The sequence below is a fragment of the Pelodiscus sinensis genome, chromosome 3, assembly GCF_052426305.1.
Source record: "Pelodiscus sinensis isolate ZL-2025 chromosome 3, ASM5242630v1, whole genome shotgun sequence".
Classification (NCBI taxonomy): Eukaryota; Metazoa; Chordata; order Testudines; family Trionychidae; genus Pelodiscus; species Pelodiscus sinensis.
The window spans coordinates 197,327,887-197,352,068 of NC_143054.1; the positions used below are offsets into that span (position 1 = coordinate 197,327,887).

The 24,182-nt window shown below is 45.2% G+C and overlaps 1 protein-coding gene across 3 annotated transcripts in view; it reads left to right on the forward strand.

The window, feature by feature from the left end:
• CFAP61 (cilia and flagella associated protein 61) overlaps positions 1-22,298 on the forward strand; it is a 200,056-nt gene extending 177,758 nt beyond the window's left edge. For all 3 annotated transcript variants that reach the window (XM_075925782.2, XM_075925780.2, XM_075925781.2), the window contains exons 26-27: positions 13,093-13,183; positions 22,057-22,298. In XM_075925782.2, the coding sequence (XP_075781897.2) occupies positions 13,093-13,183; positions 22,057-22,257 (292 nt within the window). In that variant the 3' untranslated portion in view covers positions 22,258-22,298. The remainder of the gene's footprint in view (positions 1-13,092; positions 13,184-22,056) is intronic.
• Positions 22,299-24,182: the final 1,884 nt, after the last annotated feature.

The following is a 24,182-nucleotide window of genomic DNA, read 5'->3' on the forward strand; positions in this document are numbered from 1 at the left end:
AGTTTACTTATGATAGAACCTTGCTAATTCATATTAATAATTAGACAAACCATTATGAATTATTGAATGTTCTGAATCTGTAAATGAACAAATAATTTTAGAAAAGCAATCATAATGCATCACGAAATGTATTTTATTGATTTTGTTTGACAGTTTTAGTTCCCTTTTAATTATTTTTCATAATATATTAAATATATCTCGCAGTATGTTGTGCAGAAGTACACAACACAATACATCTGCTATTAATTTTTTTAGAGAATAGGGGAGGCCCTGCCATTTTGGGTGCCAGGTGAAAGGTGTTTGCATTAGCACACTGAAGTTTAGCAAGGGTCTATTGTTCAGTAGACACTGTTTAAAAAGTAAACATTTGCCAACAGTTACAGTCTGTGGTACTGAGCTAATGCAGAATACCTGTATAATGTACTTAGAATAGGAAATAACTGCAGTACCTCAGTTACTGGGATGAGGTAACTGTTGCCAATTGTTTACTTTTTAATGGTGATCACTGTCTGTGGTACTATAACATAATATTCTTTTATATTAAAAATACAGAAAATAAAATTAGAAATTGCAATGAAGTAGATGAATATTTTTTACAATGTGAATATGCTGAAAAAAATATAAATAGGTGCAAGTGTAGGCCCTGATTCAAAGCCCATTAAAGACACTGACAGTCTTTTCATTGATTGCAGAGGGCTTTTGATCACGTCCATTGGGAGCACTATTTTGATCAATAGGCAAAATCCCTATCCAATTCACGGATTGTTTTTCCTGAATGAGGATCACAATTTTGGCCCTTTAGTGCCGTTGCTTATGTACTATAATTAAATTATAATTGTATTTAAAATGCCAGTAAATCCTTGTTAACTGTTTCTTAGCAGAATAATCCCAGTGTTATTTTTTAAAATGAAAAATATTCACTAATATTCTTCAATATTTATATCCCTGTTGAAAGAAGTGTGAATAAATGTCTTCCTCTCAACTGGTGATTTATATCATTTATTAATCCTGCTTTAATAAAGTAGATCATATGGCCTGGTTGAATATCCCTTGATATCAATTATAATCTGTTGATTTCCTCAGTCTTTGAATCAGACCAACAGTAGCAGAATTGCAGATAACTGAATTATTCACAGAATACCTAAAATACATAGATAAATAGATGTTCAATCTGTAGTGGTTTTGTGCAAGGAATTAAATAGTACTCTTGCAGTAGTTCAGTTGGAATGTATTTCTATTTTCCCATTTAGCAATTATAAATAAGTTATAAGCCCTATAAAATAAATTACAGAAACAGTTAAAAATGAGTTATATGTAATCCTTTTACTTACACATATGCACCATAAAGTTATACACAATTTAATTGTATTGTTTGCCTAAGCAGCTTTTTACCTCATTTGTATCAGTTACAGTTGGTAGAAAATGTTCGATGTTGTTTTCTTTGTTGTGAATTTAATTTTCTGGTCTCATCACAATCTTATTGTAATTCAGCATCTCACAGATTGCTCTCTCTCTCTCTTTTCCCTCCCCCCATATGCTTCACTAAATAACTTCAATTTCAGTCAATTAAATTGTCACAAGTAGGGGTGTAAAATCCTGGCTAGTCAGTTAACCTACCAAACCTTAGGTTTAACCGGTTAACTGATTAAGCAGGATCTTGTGCAGGAGGGTTGGCAGCAGGAGACAGCAGCCCCATTTGGGAGGGAGATGCAGCTCCTGAGTTGTCTGGTTTTACTTTTGGATGTGGTTTTTGTTAGCAAGTTTGGTTTTTTTTATAAAGTCTTCCTCCATTAAAAAAATAAGACCTCTTTTGGAAGGTACAGGCAGTCCCCGGGTTATGTACAAGATAGGGACTGTAGGTTTGTTCTTAAGTTGAATCTGTATGTAAGTCGGAACTGGCGTCAGCCGCTGCTGAAACTAATCAGTTTCAACAGCGGCTGAATCTGGACGCCAGTTCTGACTTACATACGGATTCAACTTAAGAAACCCAGGCGTCCCCAAGTCAGCTGCTGCTGAAACTGATCAGCGGCTGATTCCAGGAAGCCCGGGGCAGAGCAACTCTGCCTCGGGCTTCCTGTAGTCAGCCCCTGGTCAGTTTCAGCAGTGGCTGACTTGGGGACGCCTGGGGCAGAGCAGCTGGGGTGCTGCTAGGTTGCTCCAGTAGCGCCGCTCCTTGGTGCTACTGGAACAACCCAGCAGCACCCCAGCTGCTCTGCCCCAGGCGTCCTGATTCAGCCACTGCTGAAACTGACCAGCAGTGGCTGAATCAGGACGCCTGGGGCAGAGCAGCTGGGGTGCTGCCGGGTTGGTACAGTAGCGCCGAGGAGCGGCGCTGCGGGACCAACCCGGCAGCGCCCCAGCTGCTCTACCCCAGGCGTAGGCAAGAAAAGCCTGGTCTGCTGGGGAGGGGAGGGGGGGCACTAGCTGCACCCCCCCCAGCAGACCAGGGAGACGCGGGTCCGCCCGCGTCCTCCACGGCTTTGCTCCATCTCCCTGGTCTGCTGACCAGGGAGACGGGGAGCAAAGCCGCTGAGCACGCCCGCAGCGGGACAGCCCAGGCGCGCCCGGGCTGTCCCGCTGCGGGCGTGCTCCGCGGCTTTGCTCCCGGTCTCCCTGGTCTGCAGGGAGACGGGGAGCAAAGCCTTGGAGCACGCCCGCAGCGGGACAGCCCAGGCGCGCCCGGGCTGTCCCGCTGCGGGCGTGCTCCGTGGCTTTGCTCTCGGTCTCCCTGGTCTGCTTTGCTCCGCGTCTCCCTGGTCTGCTGGGGGGGGGGCTCCCCCCCCAGCAGACCAGGGAGACATGGAGCAGCTTTTCTCGCCCCGGAGGATGGGGGCGGCGGGACTGCAACGCATCTGGGCGTCCCGCCGCTCCAGTCCTCCGGGGCGAGAAAAGCCCCGTTCGTAACTCAGGGACTGCCCGTAGTTGCTAAATCTCGAGTCAACAGTGTGCCTCTATAGCCAAGAAGGCTAATGGCATATTAGGGTACATTAGGAGGAGCATTGCCAGCAGATCCAGAGAAATGATTATTCCCCTTATTCAGCACTGGTGAGGCCAGAAAGAATGTGGATGCATTGGAGAAAGTCCAGTGAAGGGCAACAAAAATGATTAGGGGGCAGGAATACATAATGTATGAGGAAAGGATGAGGGATTTGGGCTTTAGTCTACGGAAGAGAAGAGTGAGGGGGGATTTGAAAGCAGCCTTCAATTCCCTGAGGGGAGGGTGTTCCAAAGAGGATGGAGAGAAGCTGTTCTCAGTGATGGCAGAACAAGGAGCAATGGTCCCAAATTGCAATGGGGGAGGTCTAGGTTGGATATTAGTAAAAACTATTTCCAGGAGGATTGTGAAGCCCTGGGCTGGGTTCCTTGGGGAGAGGGTGGAATCTCCATCCCTAGAGGTTTTTAAGTCCCGACTTGACAAAGCCCTGGCTAGGATGATTTAGTTGGGGTTGGTCCTGCTTTGGGCAGAGGGTTAGACTCAATGACATCCTGAGGTCTCTTCCAACCCTGTGATTTTATGATTCTATGATTCTTGTTCATGTTAACCACGTAATTGTACATGCCTAAATGTCACATAAAACTTACCTTTCTGTTTTCTGCAGGAGAATAAGATTTTTCCTCTTGTTCTTAAAGTCTTTGTACTGAGCAAAGGCTTTAACTCTTTAAATATAGCACTTAGTGTCAGTGTGAAAACATACATAGCTGGGAGATAACATGATAACCTATGTATCTGATAGAGTACTTGAGATTAAATAGAGCTGTATATGTCCTCCAAAAGCCAATAACGAATGGTGTATTGCAGTATAGCTGCAGTGTTGCATTCTAAGCCAATTGGAAATTCTTGAAGGATCAGCAGTGTCCTTCCTAAAAATGCGTAACATGATTTAACTTAGAGTCTGATGGGCTAAGACAGTCTTCTGACCAGCTCTAGATGGACATTTTTTAGCAGGTATAGCTCTTTGGATAACTACAAGGAACGAGGAATGCAGATGGACACTACAGTTATGATCCATCTTGATTATAGGATGGTCACCTTGATGAAGGGTGAAATTATGAGTATGAGTTCTTCAAAACACTTCTTTCCCCACACCTGTTAACTTCCATCTTGCCATACAGCTGTTCTTCATCTAAGTGCAAATAGCTCCCAGGCCACACCTAAAACTTTGCTAATTCTATATCTAGACTGTAGACATTCTAACTAAGGTTTTGACGAGACTCACAAAAGCTCCCAAGCAAACGTCATGCAGCGTAGCTCTCATAGGTTCTGGAACTAGAGCCACACTCCTGGCTTTGAAGTGGTTTCCATCACATGCAGGCTTTACAGTTTGGTTCAATGGCTCTTAGCACCTTCACTATAAAAATTGCTGTAGCATCCCTGGTAGCTTCTAAAGTGCTCATTACCTTTAAACACATAGCAGCAGTGCTGAATACTCTGCATGGTCACTAAAATTAAAAAAAATAGACCTGATTTCTGGAAAATATCTTTCCCCCCCAAAGGCAACCAAATGGCTTTTGAACACACTTACATTTCTCCTGCTGTGCTCTCTAGTGAAATTTGCTAATTTCACATGCAGGGTGAGCTATATTTTACTTAATAATCCCAATTTAAATTTGAGCCAACATGAGCTGGCCAGCTTGCATGAAAATGGCCATGTATGTCAGTCAATTGAGGCCAAGATTTGTTGCGATAGTACAAACGCTTGTCCTACAAATGTCCAGTGATAACAATGGGAAACGGGGGAAGCAGAGTGTTTAATAGTGATGGTACCCTGCAACACCTGGGGAGTAACTGCACCCTGCAACACCTGGGGAGGTTGGTAGGGTTGCCAGATGGTTTAAAAAAAAAAAATACCGGACACACTTGACATTACATCACAATCTACATTACATCTTCCTTAGAAAATACCAGATATTTATATTTTCTCATTTATATTTTCTCCATTTGTTTCCCAAACGGAAAGTTCAAATACTGGACTGTCCAGTTCAAAACTGGACACCTAGCAACCCTACTTGTGGCATACTCACTAGTATTTGCCTGCATCCCACCTCATACATCAAACACTGCCACTCTTGAAAGGCTGCATGTTTTCCATAAACTGAACAGCACATTGATAGGCCTAGGGCATCTAAACAGGTGAGGAAAACAAGTGCAAAATGAGCATGGGAGGACCGCCCGCCCCACCATCATTGGTTAAAGGCATTTGTGGCATATTTCAACAGTAAGATGTTCAAGGCAGGTGCCCTTATTTATTCTGTACCTGTACTGTGTCTGGCACAATGGCTTCCCAGCTGCCATTAGATTCTCTAGGTCAGGGGTCTCAAACTCACAGCCCATGGGCCATCTGCAGCCTCAGCAGTTCCACAATCTGGCCCATGCGCACAACTCCTGGCACATGAGTCCCTGTAGCCATGAGGGGTTGTCTGCACCCTTCCCTCAAGTCCAGCCCCTGCTCTGCCTCTTCCCACCCCTGCTCTACCTCACCTCTTCCCTCTCCTGTTCTGCATTCTCCCTGCCCCGTCGCAACCCTTTCCTCAAGTCCCCTCCCACACAGAACATGGCCTCGGGGATTACTGTGGGGTCTGGTATGGGGTGGCAGCAAGGGTCAGCCCCTTCTACACTCACTGGCGTGTGCTGGAGGGGGGAACAGCCCCTCCCCATGGCCTACAGGCTGTCTGGGGGAGGCCAGGCTCCGAAGGTTTCCTGCCCTCTAACTGCCCCCTCTAGTGGCCCCCCCAGCCTGCAGGCTGTTGGAGGAACAAGGCTCTGGGGGCTCTCTCCCCCCCCATTGATACCCCACAGCCTGCAGGCTGTCTGGGGAGGGGGCAGGCTCTGGGGAATGTTTCTCCCCCCTCCAGCGTCGTCTTCCCCCTCTCCCCCCCCCCCCCCGCCATGAGGGAACAGGCTTCAGGTTTGGGGCAGGTCTCCTTACTGGTGTGCTGGCAGGGAAGATGGCGGAGCCCCAGCTCTGCTGGTCACTCTCTTGGTGCTGCAGCTGCCCCCAGTGGCTACTTTCAGTATCACATCCCTCCTCTCTCTGCTCCTCCATCTCCATGTTATGGGAAACAATCCCATTCCCAACACTTCCCATTTTCCAAGCACAACCAAACCCTGACCTTGGTTTAAGTTAGGGTAAGAGGAAGCTGCATACCAAATTTGGTAGTCCTAGCTCTTATGGTTTAGGAGGAATTCTTTAACAAACAGACACACTGTAAAATACACGTTGATGTATTGTTGAATCACAGCTAATCATGAGATTCTTCCAATGAGACCGGCTTATTGTAATCAGGGTCCTGCTACTGTGGGGAACTTTCCTGGCTTCTACACTACCCTGGTGAAATGGGGTAGTGAAAAGATCTGAGTCTCCACTCCCACTCTCTTTTACCCTTCCTGACCTCAAGGGTTAAGAACATAAGAACGGCCGTACTGGGTCAGACCAAAGGTCCATCCAGCCCAGTATCCTGTCTGCCAACAGTGGCCAATACCAGGTGTTCCAGAGGGAGTGAATCGAACAGGTAATGATCAAACGATCTCTCTCCTGCCATCCATCTCCACCCTCTGACAAACAGAGTCTATGGACACCATTCATTACCCAGACTGGCTAATAGCCATTTATGGACTTAGCCACCATGAATGTATCTAGTTCTCTTTTAAACCCTGTTATAGTCCTAGCCTTCATAACTTCCTCAGGCAAGGAGTTCCACAGATTGACTATGCACTGCGTGAAGAAGAACTTCCTTTTATTTGTTTTAAACCTGCTGCCCATTAGTTTCATTTGGTAGCCCGTAGTTCTTATATTATGAGAACAAGTAAATAACTTTTCCTTATTCACTTTCTCCACACTCATGATTTTATAGACCTCTATCATCTCCCCCCCTTAGTCTGCTCTTTTCCAAACTGAAAAGTCCCAGTCTCTTTAATCTCTTCTCATATGGGACCCGTTCCAAACCTCTCCTTTTTTAATGCCAGTATATCTTTTTTGAGATGAGGAGACCACATCTGTACACAGGATTCAAGATGTGGGCGTACCTTGAATTTATATAAGGGCAATAAGATATTCTCTGTCTTATTCTCTATCCCTTTTTAACGATTCCTAGCATCCTGTTTGCTTTTTTGACTGCCTCTGCACACTGCGTGGACATCTTCAGAGAACTATCCACAATGACGCCAAGATCTCCTTCCTGATTAGTTGTAGCTAAATTAGCCCCCATCATATTATATGTATAGTTGGGGTTATTCTTTCCAATGTGCATTACTTTACATTTATCCACATTCAATTTCATTTGCCATTTTGTTGCCCAGTCTCTTAGTTTGGTGAGATCTCACCCTGTGTGGCAGAGCCCTTGTAACCCCAACAAGGCTGGGCCCAGGATTCTTATTCTCTGCACTGCGTCTCAGGATCTGTGGTTGCAACTCTCCTCCAAACTCAGCCTGGGCCCCTGTTCTCTCCTTCACTTGGCCTCACTCAGTCTGACCTTGGCAAATCCAGCTCTCAGGACGGGACTCTCCCCAGCCTCCTGACTTACTCATTGGCCTCCTCGCCCTGTCATTCAGGCTGACCTGGGGCGTTGGCCTCTTCCCATTGTTCCTGGGCACTGTCAGTCTCAGGGTACACAGTGGTGCTATTTCAGAATAACGTCTGTTATCCCAAAATAGCGTTGTGTGCATCTTAACAGCACACCCGTTATTTTGAAATAATTTCAAAATAATGGGCAGCTTATTCCAGCTTCCTGTAAACCTCATTGCATGAGGAATAAGGAAGACGCCAGAATAGCACTCTTTTTCGAAATTTGGCGCTGTGTTTAGACAGCCTATTTTGAAATTGGGTGCTATCTCAAAATAAGCTACACAAATTGCTCAAATTAGCTCAGATTCCATAGCTTATTTCGAGCTATGCACAACTGTGTAGATGTACCCTCAGAGTTCTGATTTCTCATTGAACCTCCCCTTTCTTTTGATACTAGGGCTAGCCAGCCAAAAAGCCCACAGAGTTTTAGTAAGGTGCCAACAGTCCCCTTACCTTATCAAGATATGAAAGTCAACAGTCAAGAGGTCCAAACTAATCCTGTTGTTTTAGAGCAGTGATTCTCAAACTGTAGATCAGGATCCCAAAGTCAGCTGCAGACCCCTCCCCCCCCCCCCCCACACCATCTGGGACTGGAGTCAAAGGCCAAGCGCAGTAGCCTGTCTAGTGGGGCTCAGGTTACAGGCCCCTGCATGGGAATAAAGTCCTTGGGCTTTGGCTTTGGCCTTGCCACCCAGGACAGGGGGGATTGGGCTTTAGAGAGTGAATTATAACACCCGAATACACTCAGACAAATTTGTCCTGTTGGATAAATTTGTTGGTATTCTAAGATAAAGAGAATTGGTTGCATGTGGGATGCTGGGAAGAGGAGAGTGGGAATAAGTACGTAACAGAGACTTGTTCTTTAATTTAGCTTGTTTATTGCCACTGATATAAAAGTTTTTTTTAAAGTAGACAGCAGAACTCCAAGAGAAGTCTCTCGTATTACCATGGATAAATCACGCTGGTTGTAAGCAGACTGGTAACCGGTGTACAGATTTTCAAACTAGTTGCCCTGATCCCATTGATTCTAAGTGGGAACTGAGAGCCTAACTACCTTTTATACGTTTGAAAAGCCACCATCCGTCACCACAACACGGTCTGTGGTTTCAGCTCAGAGCAGAGCCAAAAGAATTGCATAACCATAAGGCAAAATAGTGGTGGAAATTTCATAGTATTGATCTATGCTGGTTGTTGTCCACATTTGTTTATATTAACATGATTCCATGCTAGAAACAAAAATCTGTCTCAACAGACACAAAATTCAGACCATTTAATAAACTCACCAGCAAAAGAGATTTTTCCTGGATAGTTTAATGCATGATTAAGACAGCAGTTCCCAAAATGTAAGTTGCACCCCAAAGACAAGCCAGCTTTGCGGTGGGGACAAGCCAGGTGAAGGACAAAGGAGCCTCTCAGCTGTCCTCCAGATCTCTGCTTGCTTGCTTTTTTCTAAATACATTTTTATCTGTTGTGGGTGTGAAGAAAACCTTGTAAGCATGACCCAAGTGCAGCAGTGTTTGCCAGGGCACCTGAAACTATAGCTCTGAAGTCTGAACTGCCGCATTCATTACAATCAGTGCTAACTCAGATGCCAGTGATGACAGAAATATCAATGCTGTTAAATATACCACTGTTGATTGCAGTGTGTGGAAAAGGAGAGGCTATGACATATTAAGAAAATCTACATAGTCTTACATCAATATTAAGAAATGATAAGTCAGGGAATACACACAGAAAGAGATTCTTACAAATCATGAGATTTTAAAATGTAATAAATGTTGGATTCTTTTTGTTTACCTTTTTAAAGTCTTTCTATTACACTTGGGTCTTATTTTCAAACTTTTTTCTCTACAACTATGATGGCTATGTTCCTTTTTTAAATATTTATTTACTTGGTTAATGAAAGCAAAGATTCTTCCACAATAATGGGAGTCCAATATCTGAGACAAAGGCTACATCTAGACTGCAAGCCTCTTTCGAAAGCCTCTTTCGAAAAAGAGTATCTAGACTACAACCAGTACTTTCAAAAAAGCAAACTGCTTTTTTGAAAGAGAGCACCCAAGCAGTCTGGATGCTCTCTTTCGTAAAAGCACAGTTTGCATTACATAGCACCTTTTTTTGAAAGAGCACTTTCAAAAAAAAGGAGTTCTTCCTCGTAATGAGGTTTTCTGCAGTCGAAAAAACTGCTGAGTTCTTTCAATGTACTTTCGAAAGAACGCGGCAGCAGTCTAGACGCAGGGGAAGTTTTTTCTAAAAAAAAGCCACTTTTTTTCGAAAAAACCCTGTAGTCTAGACACACCCAAAGAGAAACAAACTATCACAAAATCCATGATAAAAATCATAAAACTTGACAACGTTATACTATCTGCTCTGCACAACTACACATTTTTAGTAGCTCTGTAACAACTTGTGGTGAGACTTAGGTGAGGTGAATTGGTTTAATTTTCCTGAAAGGGGGCTCAGCTTTCAGTGCTTCAGTGGGTGGTAAAAATGAGTGCCATTCCTTTATAGGAATATGCCTAAATGGCCGATAACCTGTATCGGGCACAATGTGGACTCTGTCGAGAATCCTATTCCCTTTTTCATTATTCACTACTGTTGCCCATTGTTCAGTTGTCATGGAATTTTTCTGATGTGATAAAGTTCTTAGTAACCCTTTATTTAATTATTTCTTGTTGTGGGTGCTGAGCTTGGCATTCTCAGTATAAAAGTACCTCTCAACTTTCAGAATCTTTAGGGTTTTTTGGTTTTGTTACATGTTCCCATCCAAGGAGAGATCTTTATCTGGGATAGTGTGGATGAAAGTACTGCAAGTGTGGCCAAGGGTCAGTGTTCTGTTTTTAAGAATGCCCATACACATCAGAAAATTACTGCTGTTTCAGAATTAAAAAACATTGTCCTTTGAAAATGGTGTATAGCAGTACACTAAATAAGAGTGGAGAATAAAAATAGTTGTGTTTTGGATGGGAATACATTTACATGCAGATTTCAGACAGCACATTTTTATTTCTTGGAGTTGGACAACTTTATCTGCTCATTTTTAACCAGTGCCCCCTTTAAATTAAAAAGATTGAACTCCTTTTGCATAGGATATAACTACATGATTTCCTTTTTTTTCTCCCCTTCATCTAATATAGGCTACACATCACAGATGAGGCAGAACAGACTTTATTATTGTTTGTCAGTGAAAGGAGAGGACAGCTTCCTAGCAACAAAAAGGATGTCAGATATTGTCTTCAAAAGGAGACCATTTCATCCCATCTAGTTACAAGTGCCTTCCAATGAAAGCTTCTGTAGATATAAAAGTCTGCCAGCAGGGGGTCCCCCTCAAGAAGTGACCAAGTTTTTAAAATCAGTTATGCCCCTGGCAAACATTGTCGTCATCTACATATTTAGCTTGATCATTTTGGCAGGTTATGAAAAACTAAATGGTGCAAACACATGTGGCAGATGCTGTTCTCATGATAGTTGGGGAGCCTCTGAGCCTCTGTTGGGAGCATGCCAGGTTCATCTTGTACACTGAAGAGCATTATACTTTCAGGCTTTCTACAGCTTGCCCTTAGGGACTACTGTTGAAGTGGTAATAAAATTTAAAATGAGCTGCAGAAAGTCAACTTGTTGGTTGGCTTCAAGTGAATCTTTTTCATTATTAAACTTAACTTTAATGGAATATGTGTTGTATCTTGAGAGACTAAAACTAAATATGGTTGTTAGAAAGGTGTTTCTGTCTTAAGTATATTTATCTTATATATTTAAGTATATACATCTTGGTATATTTTTTCTTTTCCCATCTTACCTTTCTTTGACATTGACATTAAATGAAAAAAATTGAGATGAGTTAAGTTGTTTAAATATTTTGGGAAATTGTTCATTTTTATGTAGGTATGTATCTATCTTATTGGGATACAATAAATATATTTTAAAGTACATTTTTAAAGCAGCCCTTGGAGCTGTGTTCAGCTTCTGTAAGATTTCAAACCCCAAAATAGAGATGAAATCAGTCTTGGTAATGTTCAGGCAGTGTATAGCAAGATGCTCCTATGTCTGTCAATATGGAAATATAAAGGTGAGTAGCAGTGGCACTAAATATATGTATTGTGGAAACATCCTTCATTCTGTTTGGGGCCTGATGGTGCTGGGTGCTGTACAAACACAAAAGAGATAAGCCTTTACCTACCTAAAGAAATACAAGTGGAAGATGATGGTGAACAATTGGCAGAGTTCTGTTAGTAACATGCTGCAGTATTCACTGATTCATTAATATTTGAAGTCCAATGTAGTTTTTATTTATAGAAAAGTTGCTGATGGGATATATCACAAATCAAAATTTATAAAAGTTTTATCCTTTTAGAAAGCAACTGAATGATGGTTTTCTGTGGAAATTCTCCTTAACGTTTTATTCTAAAAATAAATATATTTATTGAAAGGACATTAGACCAAATACCATCAGAGTTACACATGCAATATTGCGCATTCATTAGAGCAATCCCACTGATGTGAATAGACTACCAGCTTCCAATTACACTGTTAATGTCTAAGGATTCCATAATCTGGCAAACATGCACATACGTAACTTTATGCTCTTCACTAGACCCCCTGATCTAAGTGAGATGACTTTGACATAAACAAAGTTAAGGATTTGCATAAATGTTTGCAGGATCAGATTATTTATCTGATGCCCATTTTTCTAATAAGTCACACTGATTCTTTTGGTCCTATTCTTTCTCCAGTGGATCATTTTGAGTCCCATTAACATTAATGAGACTGGCATGCACACATAACGCAAGGTATATTCTCTGCTTAATCTACAGATTAATAACAGCACAACAATTATGTTTCATTATATAGGAAATGGAAATAAAGAGCAGTTTGTCCTCCAGTTGTCTCAAGCTGCATGCATTGCATCTAATTATAATATCTCATTATGCCATTACAATAGATACTTTCATTTTTCTAACTTTTCACAGAAAAATGTGTAATGAATGCTTTCTGTCAGTAGACATAACATAAATGTTAAGAGAGTTTCTCATAGAACAGATTCAATTTGACTTCAGTGCACTAGTGGAAAGAACATATTGCAACGCTGTGGTGGCCTGTTTTTCTGGCCTTTATTAATCCAGAAACCTTAATGATGAACAACATTTGTGTCATTGTCTACACAAATTTAATTTGTTTATGCAGGAGTTCAGTTAATCCTGCAATCTGCTTTTCTCAAATGAGGACAGATAATGGAGACACCGTTCTTTACAGGTCTTCAGGCTTTTAAATTCTGATAAAATCAGGATTCTTCACTGGGTCTTGCCACAGCTCTGAATTAAGCCACTTTAAATGTAATTACTGAAGCTGGCTGTACATCAGGAACATCCATTAAAAGAATTGATTGACCATGTTGTTACGGGAGGCATTTTATGAACAAACGATCATGATGGGTCCAGAACTGTAATTTATAAAAGCCAAAAAGCAGGTAAATACTTTATTAGTGGTTAATGAGAGGTTCACTGGATAACTAAATTTCTTCTTTTTCAACCAGCTATTTCAGGGAACCTTGGTCCATGGCCATCTATCATGATCGGTTTATTGATCTTAAGAAAGAACTGCGCCAAATCCTAATATCCAGCCAGGTAAGAAAAATGAACAGCAAATGCATTTTGCTATTGGAGTAATTTGTTATTGTTGAGCACTTAGGTGTTTGCTCCCATTTTCCACTTTAAATTTCATTTTTTTCTGCTTTTTACTCACTTTGGAAAAGCCTAATTAAGATACAGTCTATGCAGCACAAGGGAGATTCAGTAAAGCCTGAAATGGCTCATTTTAATTATTTTTACAAATCTCAAAGATGCTAAGGTTTTTACATTAAGTTGTTCCATTTTTCTGTGCAGCATTTTTATACCACTTACATATTTTTAGTGCAACCTTGCCATGAAGACTTGGAATTCCCATTCCTTTAGTTCCTCTGCTTTCCATACAGTTTTGTTTACTTTTTTTGAGTAATGATATAAAAATACTGTCTATACCATCCTAAAATGGCAGATCTTGTGAGATGTAAATCTTTCTATAAATTCCTATGGGCACAAGCCATGTTGTTGATAAAGTGACAAAAATGTTTTTTCTGTAATAGATGAAACTCCCAAATATAGGGGAGGGGAGAAATTAAGACATTTGACAATGTCATTTGCACTGTAGACTTGAGCATAAATTCATAGTAATTTCTCTCTTTTTCCTCTTCAAGGGCATGTCTACACAAGGGAGTTATTTTGAAATAACTCCCCTTATTTTGAAATAACAAGGCAAGCGTCCACACTGCCAAACCTGTCATTTTGAAATAATTGGCTTGTTATTTCAAACTAATAATTCCTGCTTGTGAAGAGGAATAAGCTTATTTCAAAATAGCTATTTCGGGAGTTGTTATTTTGAAATAACCTGGTAGTGTAGACATAGCCTAAGTGTCTGACCCAAAGCTCATTTGAAGCTGATGGACACGTTGACACTTGATTCAGTGGACTTTGGATCAGCCCCAAAAGGCATAAAGTTGTAAACATATAATTTTCTCTAAAGAGGTTTTTCTTCCTACAGTCTAAATCTTGCTGCTGCCTAGTGAATGGTTTAATGCTGTTCTCCCATAGCCTTCAAAACACCCACTTTGCTTCTATTTTACATATCATGATTCTGTATTGCTCCACTACTTTTTAATGGGATTGCTGCATTTACCATACAAAATTGTTAACTGTGTATTGAGGTTACATCAGCCTAAGAAAGTCCCTAAGAAAGGTTGAAATAAAATACAAAGGTGTTGGATAGTATTGTCTCTTCTGTTTACATAATATGAAGAGTACGTAAGTGAAGTATTATTATTTCTATTTTCTTGAAAACAACTTATAAAGAACAGAAAATGAAATTCTAAACAAAAAAGTATGCCTGGAGGGTAGTAATTTTCTGCCCTGGTTCAGCAGTGTTTCCTGTATTGTAATGTGAACAATTTATCTCTTTTTGTGATATCTGTATTATGGTTTATGAACAGCCTGGAAAGGATGTCTTACGTATGTCAGGATTACAGACTCTGTCAGGCAATCTGTCTCTCATGTGAGTTAGTACACGTGTATATACACACACCTTCTCTCCCTCCCTCCCATTAAGATCATTGGGACTACTCCTATGAATCAGGATTACTCACATGAGAAAGGGGTTACATGATCAGGTCCTGTCCCTGACAGGGTAAATGCACATTTGTCGTTCCCTTTGTCTGTTTTTATTCTAATTCTCTTTACTCCAATTTTAACTGATTTTTAAGAAACAATGGGTTTAGTAAATATCTTGTAAACATATATCTAGTAAAGATGTTTTTGTGTTTGTGCAGCATTGACATGCTATCGAGTACTGAATAAACACATAGGCTGTGTCTACATTGGCCCCTATTCCGTAATAGGGATGCAAATATAGCACTTTGGAATAGGCAAATCCGCGGGGGATTTAAATATCCCCCACGGCATTTGCATTAACATGGCTGCCGCTTTTTTCCAGCTTGTAGATAAGCCGGAGAAAAGCGCCAGTCTGGACGTGATCCTCCGGAAAATATGCTCTTTTCTGGAGGATCTCTTGAAAGTAGGAATAAGAGATCCTCCGGAAAAGAGCTTATTTTCCGAAGGATTGTGTCCAGACTGGCGCTTTTCTCCGGCTTATCTACAAGCCGGAAAAAAGCGGCAGCCATATTAATGCAAATGCCGCGGGGGATATTTAAATCCCCCGCGGATTTGCCTATTCCAAAGTGCTACATTTGCATCCCTATTACGGAATAGGGGCCAATGTAGACACAGCCATACTGTACCCTTGACATATAATGAAAGTGTCTTTAAATGGTCTTTATATAATTTGGGAGCAGGAGGAAAAGGACCTTTCCTACCTCTTGCTCATATTCCAGTTGACCAAGACATTCAAGTAACTAAAATCAAATGTAACAAATAATTGACATTAGTAAGAATATTTAAAGAATGTAAATGTGCATATGTCAGAATTTCTAAGTTATGGTTACTGTAGAAAGTGGAAGTCAATTATGCACCCTAAAACATAAAATCCTTAATAAGACATACAGTAAAAAACTAAGACAGGCAGAAGAACCAACTTAGAGTCATTGTGGGGACCATGTCTGTGAACTTGTGCTTAAATTCTCAACCATAATGTACTTATTTGATGAGTCTCTTAGAGCAGTATTTATCTTCAAAAGCTGACTGATCATCCCTTAAATATTTACCCATTGTGTAGGATCACAGACATATTTATTTCAACATGTGATGCTCCAGCTATGAGGACATGCATATGATAGAGCTGGGTTTTTGCACCTCCATCCCCAAAATACAGAGGCATGGCGATGCCAAGTATTGCCACATTTAACCTGGAGGGCAGTTAAAAATTGCTGGGAGTCTCAAAGCCTGAGTTTGGCAGCTGGGCTTCCTGTGAGGGAGAAGGCACCTCAGAATGGATTCACAAAAACCTGCACATTGGGTGGTTCCTGCCTAAGCTGGCCAGTACAAGATGTCAGGGAGAGGGGTGTGTCCTAAGCCTTGTCCTTCTCAGTAAGTTCAGCACCTAAAATCAGAGAGGCGTCTTCTCTGACTTAGGATCCTCTGCTGCAAACCCTCCTCTGCATTTAGGCACCTATGCTGATTACATAAAAAGTTGGGAGGGGAAGGGAGAATAGAGAACATCCCTCATAACTTTGAGCCCAGTGGTTAAGGTACTCACCTGAGATGTGGGAATCCCCCTCTTCAAGGGGGGCAAAGGAATTTGAATGGGATTCTGTGTCTCGGGTGAATGCCTTAACAACGGACTATGGAGTATTCTGATGCTGGGTTCCCTCAGTCTCTCCTGTTGATGTTGTCACACTGTGGATAAATAAAATGGGATGTAAGTGACCAGTCAACTATCCAATAAGAAAATGCTGATCGGATAGTTGACTAGTGACTCAACTAATCGCTTTCCTCGCCGCCTTAATGCCCAGCCCCTTAATGCCTCTATCAGGGAAAGGCAGCAAGGGAGGGGAGCAGAATTCGGTGCTGGGGGGAGCTGACTTTAAAGCCAGTTCCCCCAGCACTGTCTCTCCATTGGGGAGAAGGGGCAGGGGTGTAGTGGGGAACTGGTGGCGCTTCCGCCTTTGAAATGTAGCAAGAGCAAGGCACTGCCGGGAGCGTGGGACTGCTCAAACTGTTCTCTGCTGGCCCCATGCTCCTGGAAGTACTTTGCTTTTGAAATGTACAAGAGCACTTCAGAGCGTGGAGCCAATGGGGAACTGCTTGAGTCCCCTGCTGGCCATGCTCCCTGCAGTGCTTCCATCTTTGAAATGTAGCAAGAGCTGACAGGCACCCTTATCGACTAATCGACAAGTCAATGCAAATTACTTCGATTGTTCAATTAGTTGATTAATCTAAATTTAACATCCTCATAACTAGAGCAATGGAACTAGATCCTGAGTCTTCCACCTTTCAATTACATGCTTTGACCACCAGCTCCACTAACTTCATGCTTGTGTGTGCTCTCCCTCTCTCTCTGGCCCGGAGATTCTTTCCTTATTTATCCATAAGAACAACTCAACAGGAGAGCTCCATGGCGTCTCACATTAGACTGTCCTCACCTGAGATGTGGCAGACACCTATTCAAATTCCATCTTTCTCAACCACGGGGCTAAAAGTTAGGAGGGAAGTCCTTCCCAATCCATATTGTGTAAGCTCACATGCAGAGGCCTGATCTGATAGACTATGTCTTTGTATGCTTTATGTGTGGGGCCCTGCAATGAGTTAAGCAAAGGAAAGTTTACTTTTCCCCAATTCATGCATTGTTCTAGGGCAGTGGTTCTCAAACTGTGATCTGTGGACTCCTTCCAGCTGGTCCATGGCTCGAGCTCAGCTTCCCCCTCCTTCCACCCTGCCTCCTTCTCCCTGCAGCAGGGAGCCCACGCTGCACCCTTCCTCCCATGAGATTGGAGCGCTGGCTTCCCTAGGTGGGGGAGAAGCCCCAAGCCTCCCCACTGGATCTGCCTCATGGGGAAGAAGTAGATCAACATGAAGTCAGAAGCAACTCTGCATGCTGCCACTTCTCCTCCCCCTTCCCTACCTGGGGAAACAGCAGTGCATTGACACGCTGCCTGGAGGCTTTCCCCACTGCTCCCATTGGCTGGATTCTGGCCAATACCCCCGCCCTGTTCCTGAACCCTCCCTTCTGGCCATGTACTACACTTTGCCTTGCTCTTGCCTCCTCCCCCCTACTTCCAGTCTGCTCCTGTACCCCTTCTCCCACCCAGACCTCGCACCCTCACCCCCTCCTGCAGCCCATCTTCCTGTCCACATCTGCACTCTCACCCCTCTCCCACTCACTGGCAGCCCTGTCCCACACGCTGAACCCCACATTTTTGTCCCCACCCCAAAGCCTGGAGTGTCCACAAAATCCACTAACCCCGAAACCCTAGAAAAGTAAATCCAGCCCATGGGAAACCTCAGTCCTTCCTGCTCCCCTCCGTTGCCCCACGGGGCTTGAGCTAGGGATGTTAAAATTGGATTAAGCAGCTAATCAAGTAGTCAGTGGACTTTCCATCAACTACTCAATTAGTCGATAAGGGGGGCAGGGCGCTTGCTATCCCTGCTACACTTCTGCAGAGGTGCAGCGAGGAACCCAGGGTGAGCGGAGACTCAAGGGCCGTGTCCAGACTCGGGGTTTTTTTCGGGAAAAGTAGCCTTTTTCCGAAAAAACTTCCCCTGCGTCCAGACTCAAGCCGCGTTCTTTCGAAATTAAATCGAAAGAACGCGGCTTTTCTTTCGATGGTGGTAAACCTCATTTCACGAGGAAGAACGCCTTCTTTCGAAAGTTCCTCTTTCGAAAGAAGGCGTTCTTCAATGTAAATAGGGCTTCTTCGAAAGAGAGCATCCACACTCGCTGGATGCTTTCTTTCGAAAAAGCAAGCCGCTTTTTCGAAAGTTCAACGTGCAGTCTAGACGCTCTCTTTCGAAAGAGGCTTGCAGTCTAGACATAGCCAAGCAGAGGCACAGCAGTCGAGACTCAGGGCGAGCGGGGACTGCTTGAGTCAGCAGGAGGCCACACCTGAGACACGATGCCTGGGAGAGGTGTTGGGTGTGAAAGCAAGTAAGTGCCCCCCCCCACCTCATGCTGAGACCCCACATCCCTACCGTGCTCCTGCACCACTCCCCACTGAGACCCTGCACTCTCCCCTTGGCCAGACATACCACCGCCAGCGTATTCCTACACTCTCCCTCCTGGCCAGACACCCTATCCCCACCATGCTCCTGAACCCACCCTTGCTCTTGCACTCTCCCTCCTGGCCGCACAGTGCAACTTCCCTTGCTCTTGCCCCCTCCCTCCAGCCATATATCCTACTTCCAGTCTGCTCCTGTGCCCTACCTCCTCCCCAGACCTCACACCCTCACCCCTCCTGCAGCCCATCTCCTACCCACATCCTGCACTCTCACCCCTCTCCCATTCACTGGCAGCCCTGTCCCACACACTAAACCCCTCATTTTTGTCCCCACCCCAAAGCCTGGAGTGTCCACAAAACCCATTAACCCTGAAATCCCAGGAGTAAATCCAGCCCATGGGGGGAAGCCCTGAGCCTCAGTCCTTCCTGCTCCCCTCACCCCCTTGCTCCATGGGGCTGCAGCTAAGGATGCTAAATTTCAATTAATCAGCTAATCAAGTAGTCAATGGCATTTCTAGCGACTAATCGATAAGGGGGGTGGGGCACTCACTATCCCCACTGTGCCTCTGCCTTTGAAATGTAGCAAGAGCCCCATGGGGTCTTACATTTAAAAGGCAGAGGTACAGTGGGGAACCCAGGGTGAGTCCCCGCTTGCCCTGGGTCCCCCCGTACCTCTGCCTTTTAAAAATAGTAAGAGCCCCTGTTTGAGGGCCTGCTCGCACTGTTTCCCCACTGTGCTTGTCTCCCCTGCATTCCCAGGGAGATGGTGCTTGAGGGAACTAGCTTTTAAGCCGGCTGCCCCCAGCACCGGCTCCTGCTCCCCCTTGCTGTCTCTGAAACAGAGGCAGCAAGAGTGGGAAAGCAACTAGTCGAGTAGTGACTCATGGGCTTATCGGGTAGGTGCTTACATCTCTAGCTGGAGCACCAGAGGAGTGAGGTGTTGTAGTTGGGGGCCATATCAGTGAGGGTTGAGTGTTTTTGGAGGTTTTTTTTTTTGGCTTCTCACTTGTGTGGTCTCCACCTGATTTTTCTGTGGGTCAGTGGCCCCCAACCCAAAAAAGGTTCCCCATCCCTGCCATAAATAAAACAAACATTGAAACTGGTTATGTTGGACATAAATTAATATTTTACTTTATTTAAAATGAAGTTTGATAAACTAACATGAGAAAGTTAAAGCACTTTAATAATTTAATATTTCCTTTCTTACTGATTAAATTAAACTGTTCTCCCTAATTGCAGCACTAGCAAAATGGCTCAGGCATAGTTATGTAATTAACAGTGAGTTTCCATTAGCAACTAGTGGTCCATGGAAAGGTTTGCATTGAGCCAGGTGGGCTAAAAAGTTTGAGAACCATTGCTCTGGGGCTTAAGTGTCCAGACATCTAGGCTACGTCTACATTGGCCCCTTCTCCGGAAGAGGCATGTTAATTTCCAACTTCAGAATAGGGAAATCCGCGGGGGATTTAAATATCCCCCGCGGGATTTAAATAAACATGGCCGCCGCTTTTTTTCCGGCTTGGGGAAAAGCCGGAAAAAAGCGTATAGACTGGCGCGATCCTCCGGAATAAAGCCCTTTTCCGGAGGATCGCGCCAGTCTAGACGCTTTTTTCCGGCTTTTCCCCAAGCCGGAAAAAAAGCGGCGGCCATGTTTATTTAAATCCCACGGGGGATATTTAAATCCCGCGGGGGATATTTAAATCCCCCGCGGATTTCCCTATTCTGAAGTTGGAAATTAACATGCCTCTTCTGGAGAAGGGGCCAATGTAGACGTAGCCCTAGAGCAGGGCTACAGTGCACATACACAGATGGGAGAAACATAGGTGCCTAGGGAACTTTCATTGCAAAACTTTAGGTGCCAGGTGAGTTTAGGCTCTCACCTGGCACCTAAGTACATACCACTTATGTACAGTGGTAGTTCAGCAGGGATTTTGTGAACCCCAGTGGGACCAGATTATGGGATTTAGGCACCTGAAGCGGCACTTAGGCACCTGTGACCTATTGTGACTGTAGCAATGGCTGCTAGAAAATTGGATAGTGTGCATATGCAGGAATAGCTTTTCAAGCACTTGTCCTCAACAAGAACTGCTAGCCTGGTTTTCAAATGACAGCTGCAATTGAGCAGAAAATCTAGCAAATTTGACATTTAAAAACATAAAATTTTCTGAACTATCTGAGCACCAGAAATGAATCTGGAAATTCAATTTCTAAGAAGTTCAAACATTAAAATTGTTGTTTCCTCACCTAAGACATTTGTCAGATTTCATGCATACATTATATGTATATCTGTCTGTAAACACATAGGCTATGTCTACACTGGCGGGTTGTTGCGCCAGAAGTATGCAAATGAGGCTAAGCGTGGAATATCGCCAAGCCTCATTTGCATACCTAATGAGCTGTCATTTTTGCGGAAGAGGCTCTTGTGCTAGAAGAAGCTGTCTACACTGCCCCTTCTTGCGCAAGAAAAACCCTCTTGCGCAATGCCTCTACACTGATTATTTTCAGGAATAACGGCATTGCGCATGAGTGTTTTTCTTGCGCAAGAAGGGGCAGTGTAGACAGCTTCTCCTACTGCAAGAGCCTCTTCTGCAAAAATGGCGTCTCATTAGGTATGCAAATGAGGCTCAGCGATATTCCACGCTTAGCTTCATTTGCATACTTCTGGCGTAACAACCCGCCAGTGTAGACATAGCCTTACTGTTGCCTTTTGCTGTAATCACGTGAGAATTTTCAGCCCAAAAGTTCAGTTTTAAACAGATTCATCCCTGAGTTTATGGGCTTGGCAAAGCATCCTTTGAGATGCAGTGACACTGCATTCCCGCAGTGTGTTAAGCCCTCCGCTGCTTTCCTGTTAGCCATTGCTACCAAACACCCGCTTCCTCAAGCAGGGAATGTGGTAACCAGCTGGCTCTAGATTTGTTGCCAGGGTTTTGACTGACCAGCATATAAAGAGAATGAAGGGTAAAGGCAGGCTTAGTTGGCTGCCTCAAATCCTCAAGCTCCGATCTCCAAACCACCGAGCCCTAATGTATCTGGGCCTTGAAGCCTGTAGCTGATCTAGGCCCCTCCAGTTGTACACGGCATTTAGTTCTGTTAGGTTTATTTCTGCAGTGCTGTTTGCAAATACTGCTGTGTGCAGCCAGCCTGTCTGCCGGGGTGCGAGGCTGCCCAGTCGTGGCCTGGCATCCAACCAGTCCTGAAGCAGCGCCCCCACCCCACCAGACAAACGGCCAGGTCGTAGCGGCTGGCGCGTTGCACGGTGGCATGGAGTCAGGCCCGTGTCTCCTCTCACTCTGTCGGCAGGCGGAAGGCCTTCCCTCGCTGGAGCAGCTGGTGCACCAGGTCGTGGACAGGGAGCTCGTTCTCTCCGAGAAGCCCAAGAAGTACCTGAAACGCGCCTTCCAGCAAAGCGTCTCCAGGCGGCTGGTGCAGGGGAGCGTGCTGAGCTACCTGCGCTACAACCAGTACCACCTGCCCATGTACGCCTGGCCGGGCGTGGTGTAGCGCGCCGCGGCCGCAGCAATAAAGGCCCGCTCGGCACAGGACGGCCCGGCTGCTTTGTCCGCGCGGGCGGAGGGGCGCGGGGCGGCTGGAAGGTGCCCGCGGGGAGGTGCCCAGCAGCGGCGGGGTTAACGCCCCGGCCCAGACAACCCGCCGGCCAATGGCCGCCGGCACCGCGCTCGCAGCCGGCCAATCCGGGGCGGGGCGCCCGAGGCGGGAAAGCCGAAGCCGGGCCCGGGGCAGGGTGGGCGCTGGGGCGGCAGGTGCCGCGCTGTGCGAGCGGGCCGGGCCCGGGCGTGCGCCAAGTGCCGGGGCGGGCGCGGGGCAGCGGGCTCCTCGGGGCCTTGATGGGGCGGGCGCCCTGAGCTGCCCCGGCCAACGCCGCCCGAGCCGCGGGGAAGGAAACGAGCCCCCCGCGGGCCAGGGCGCCCGTGGGAAGCGCCGCGCCTGCCCTGGGCGCGCCCTTTGCGCGGCTGCTGTCCGGGCGCCTGGCGAAGGCGCGCAAGCTGCGCCGCAGAAACCGGTGCTCGTGCCTGGCGCCCAAAGTGAAGCGCGCTGGGCGGGCGAGGGCGCCTGGCGCTCGGGGACTGGCTGGTCCCATGGCTCACAAAGCTCGGCCTAGGCGCGCCCGCATCCTGCGCGGCGCAGAGCAGGAGCGGGCTGGCTACTGAACACGGCTCTGGGGGCAGCAACGCGCTCGCGGGTGGGCTCCGGCATCGGCCGAGGACAACAGCGTTTCTGGCGCGGCTCCTGCACCAAACCCGCAGCCGCTGGAACTCGCCTGCACCGATCGCCGCACCCGGAGGCGGCTGCACGGGGCTTATTTTGTAAAAGCGTACGTGGCACATGAAACTGTACCCCTGCTGTACCCCCCTAAAAACGCCTGGCACTCAGTGAGCTTTGCATGGCGGCAGTGGCTGGCTAATATAAGTGAAGATGCTGCCATAACCCCAGCACGCCTGTGAGGTTTTTTTCCTGTACAAATAATAAAACCAAAAAAGAGGGGTGGGGAGAAAAGTTAAAATATTCTTTTCTGCGGAAGATGTAAGACACGTCTATCACTATTCAGACATAGCAGGGACGGGGGGGGGCGGCTAAAAACCGAGGGGGGGCATAGCCATGTGTGAGTAGCTGTTGATTGTTTTCTGGTTGAGAGAAGTGATGATAAGATTGGGCTAAAGTGTACATTGCTCGTGTAACCTGCAGCTGTATGCTAATGATAATGGAAACAAATCCACTGCCTCCCCCATTAAACAGGGAGGAGGCAGGGAAGCACACATCACTGAACAAATACACTCGCACTAGACAAATAAAATACACACACATACATACACCACAACCACGAGAGAAAGAAAGGAGAAAGGGGTAACCGAGTCGCCAGTATGTGGCTCGGTGCGCTCCTCTCAGTTATGCTCTCCTACTTATCTTTACAGGATATTGGCTGATCATTCGGTTTTAGGACATGCTTATTGGGGAGGCTCAAGGAAATCAGTGCTGGATTGCTGTGTGGCACGAATGGAAGGTAACATAATCTGGAGGGCGTTTGTCACGCTGGTCCTGCAACAAATGCCATCGAGTGCTGGCCGCTCACACTGACGTTTCTTCCCAGAAACGGGGATCAATTACCCACCTTGGGCTGAGAACCCCAAACTTCCCCTTCATTTAGGCCTTTAGGCATAAACAAGTCGCCCTAAATAGGCCACTTAAAAGAGAAAGCTCTGCTACCCAATATACTTTGCGTAATAAAAGAGCTACTCTCTTCTCCCCCCCCCAACTACCCCCTCCCCAAAAAAGCCGAATAATGGGAGCAGATTGCCATTGGGGATACTTGAAACTTAAGCAATGGAAAATACTTCAGGTCTTTTTCTTCTGGTAGCTGGGTGAAATGGAACAGACTCGTGGGCTCTTTCTTGTTTTCTCTCGCTTTC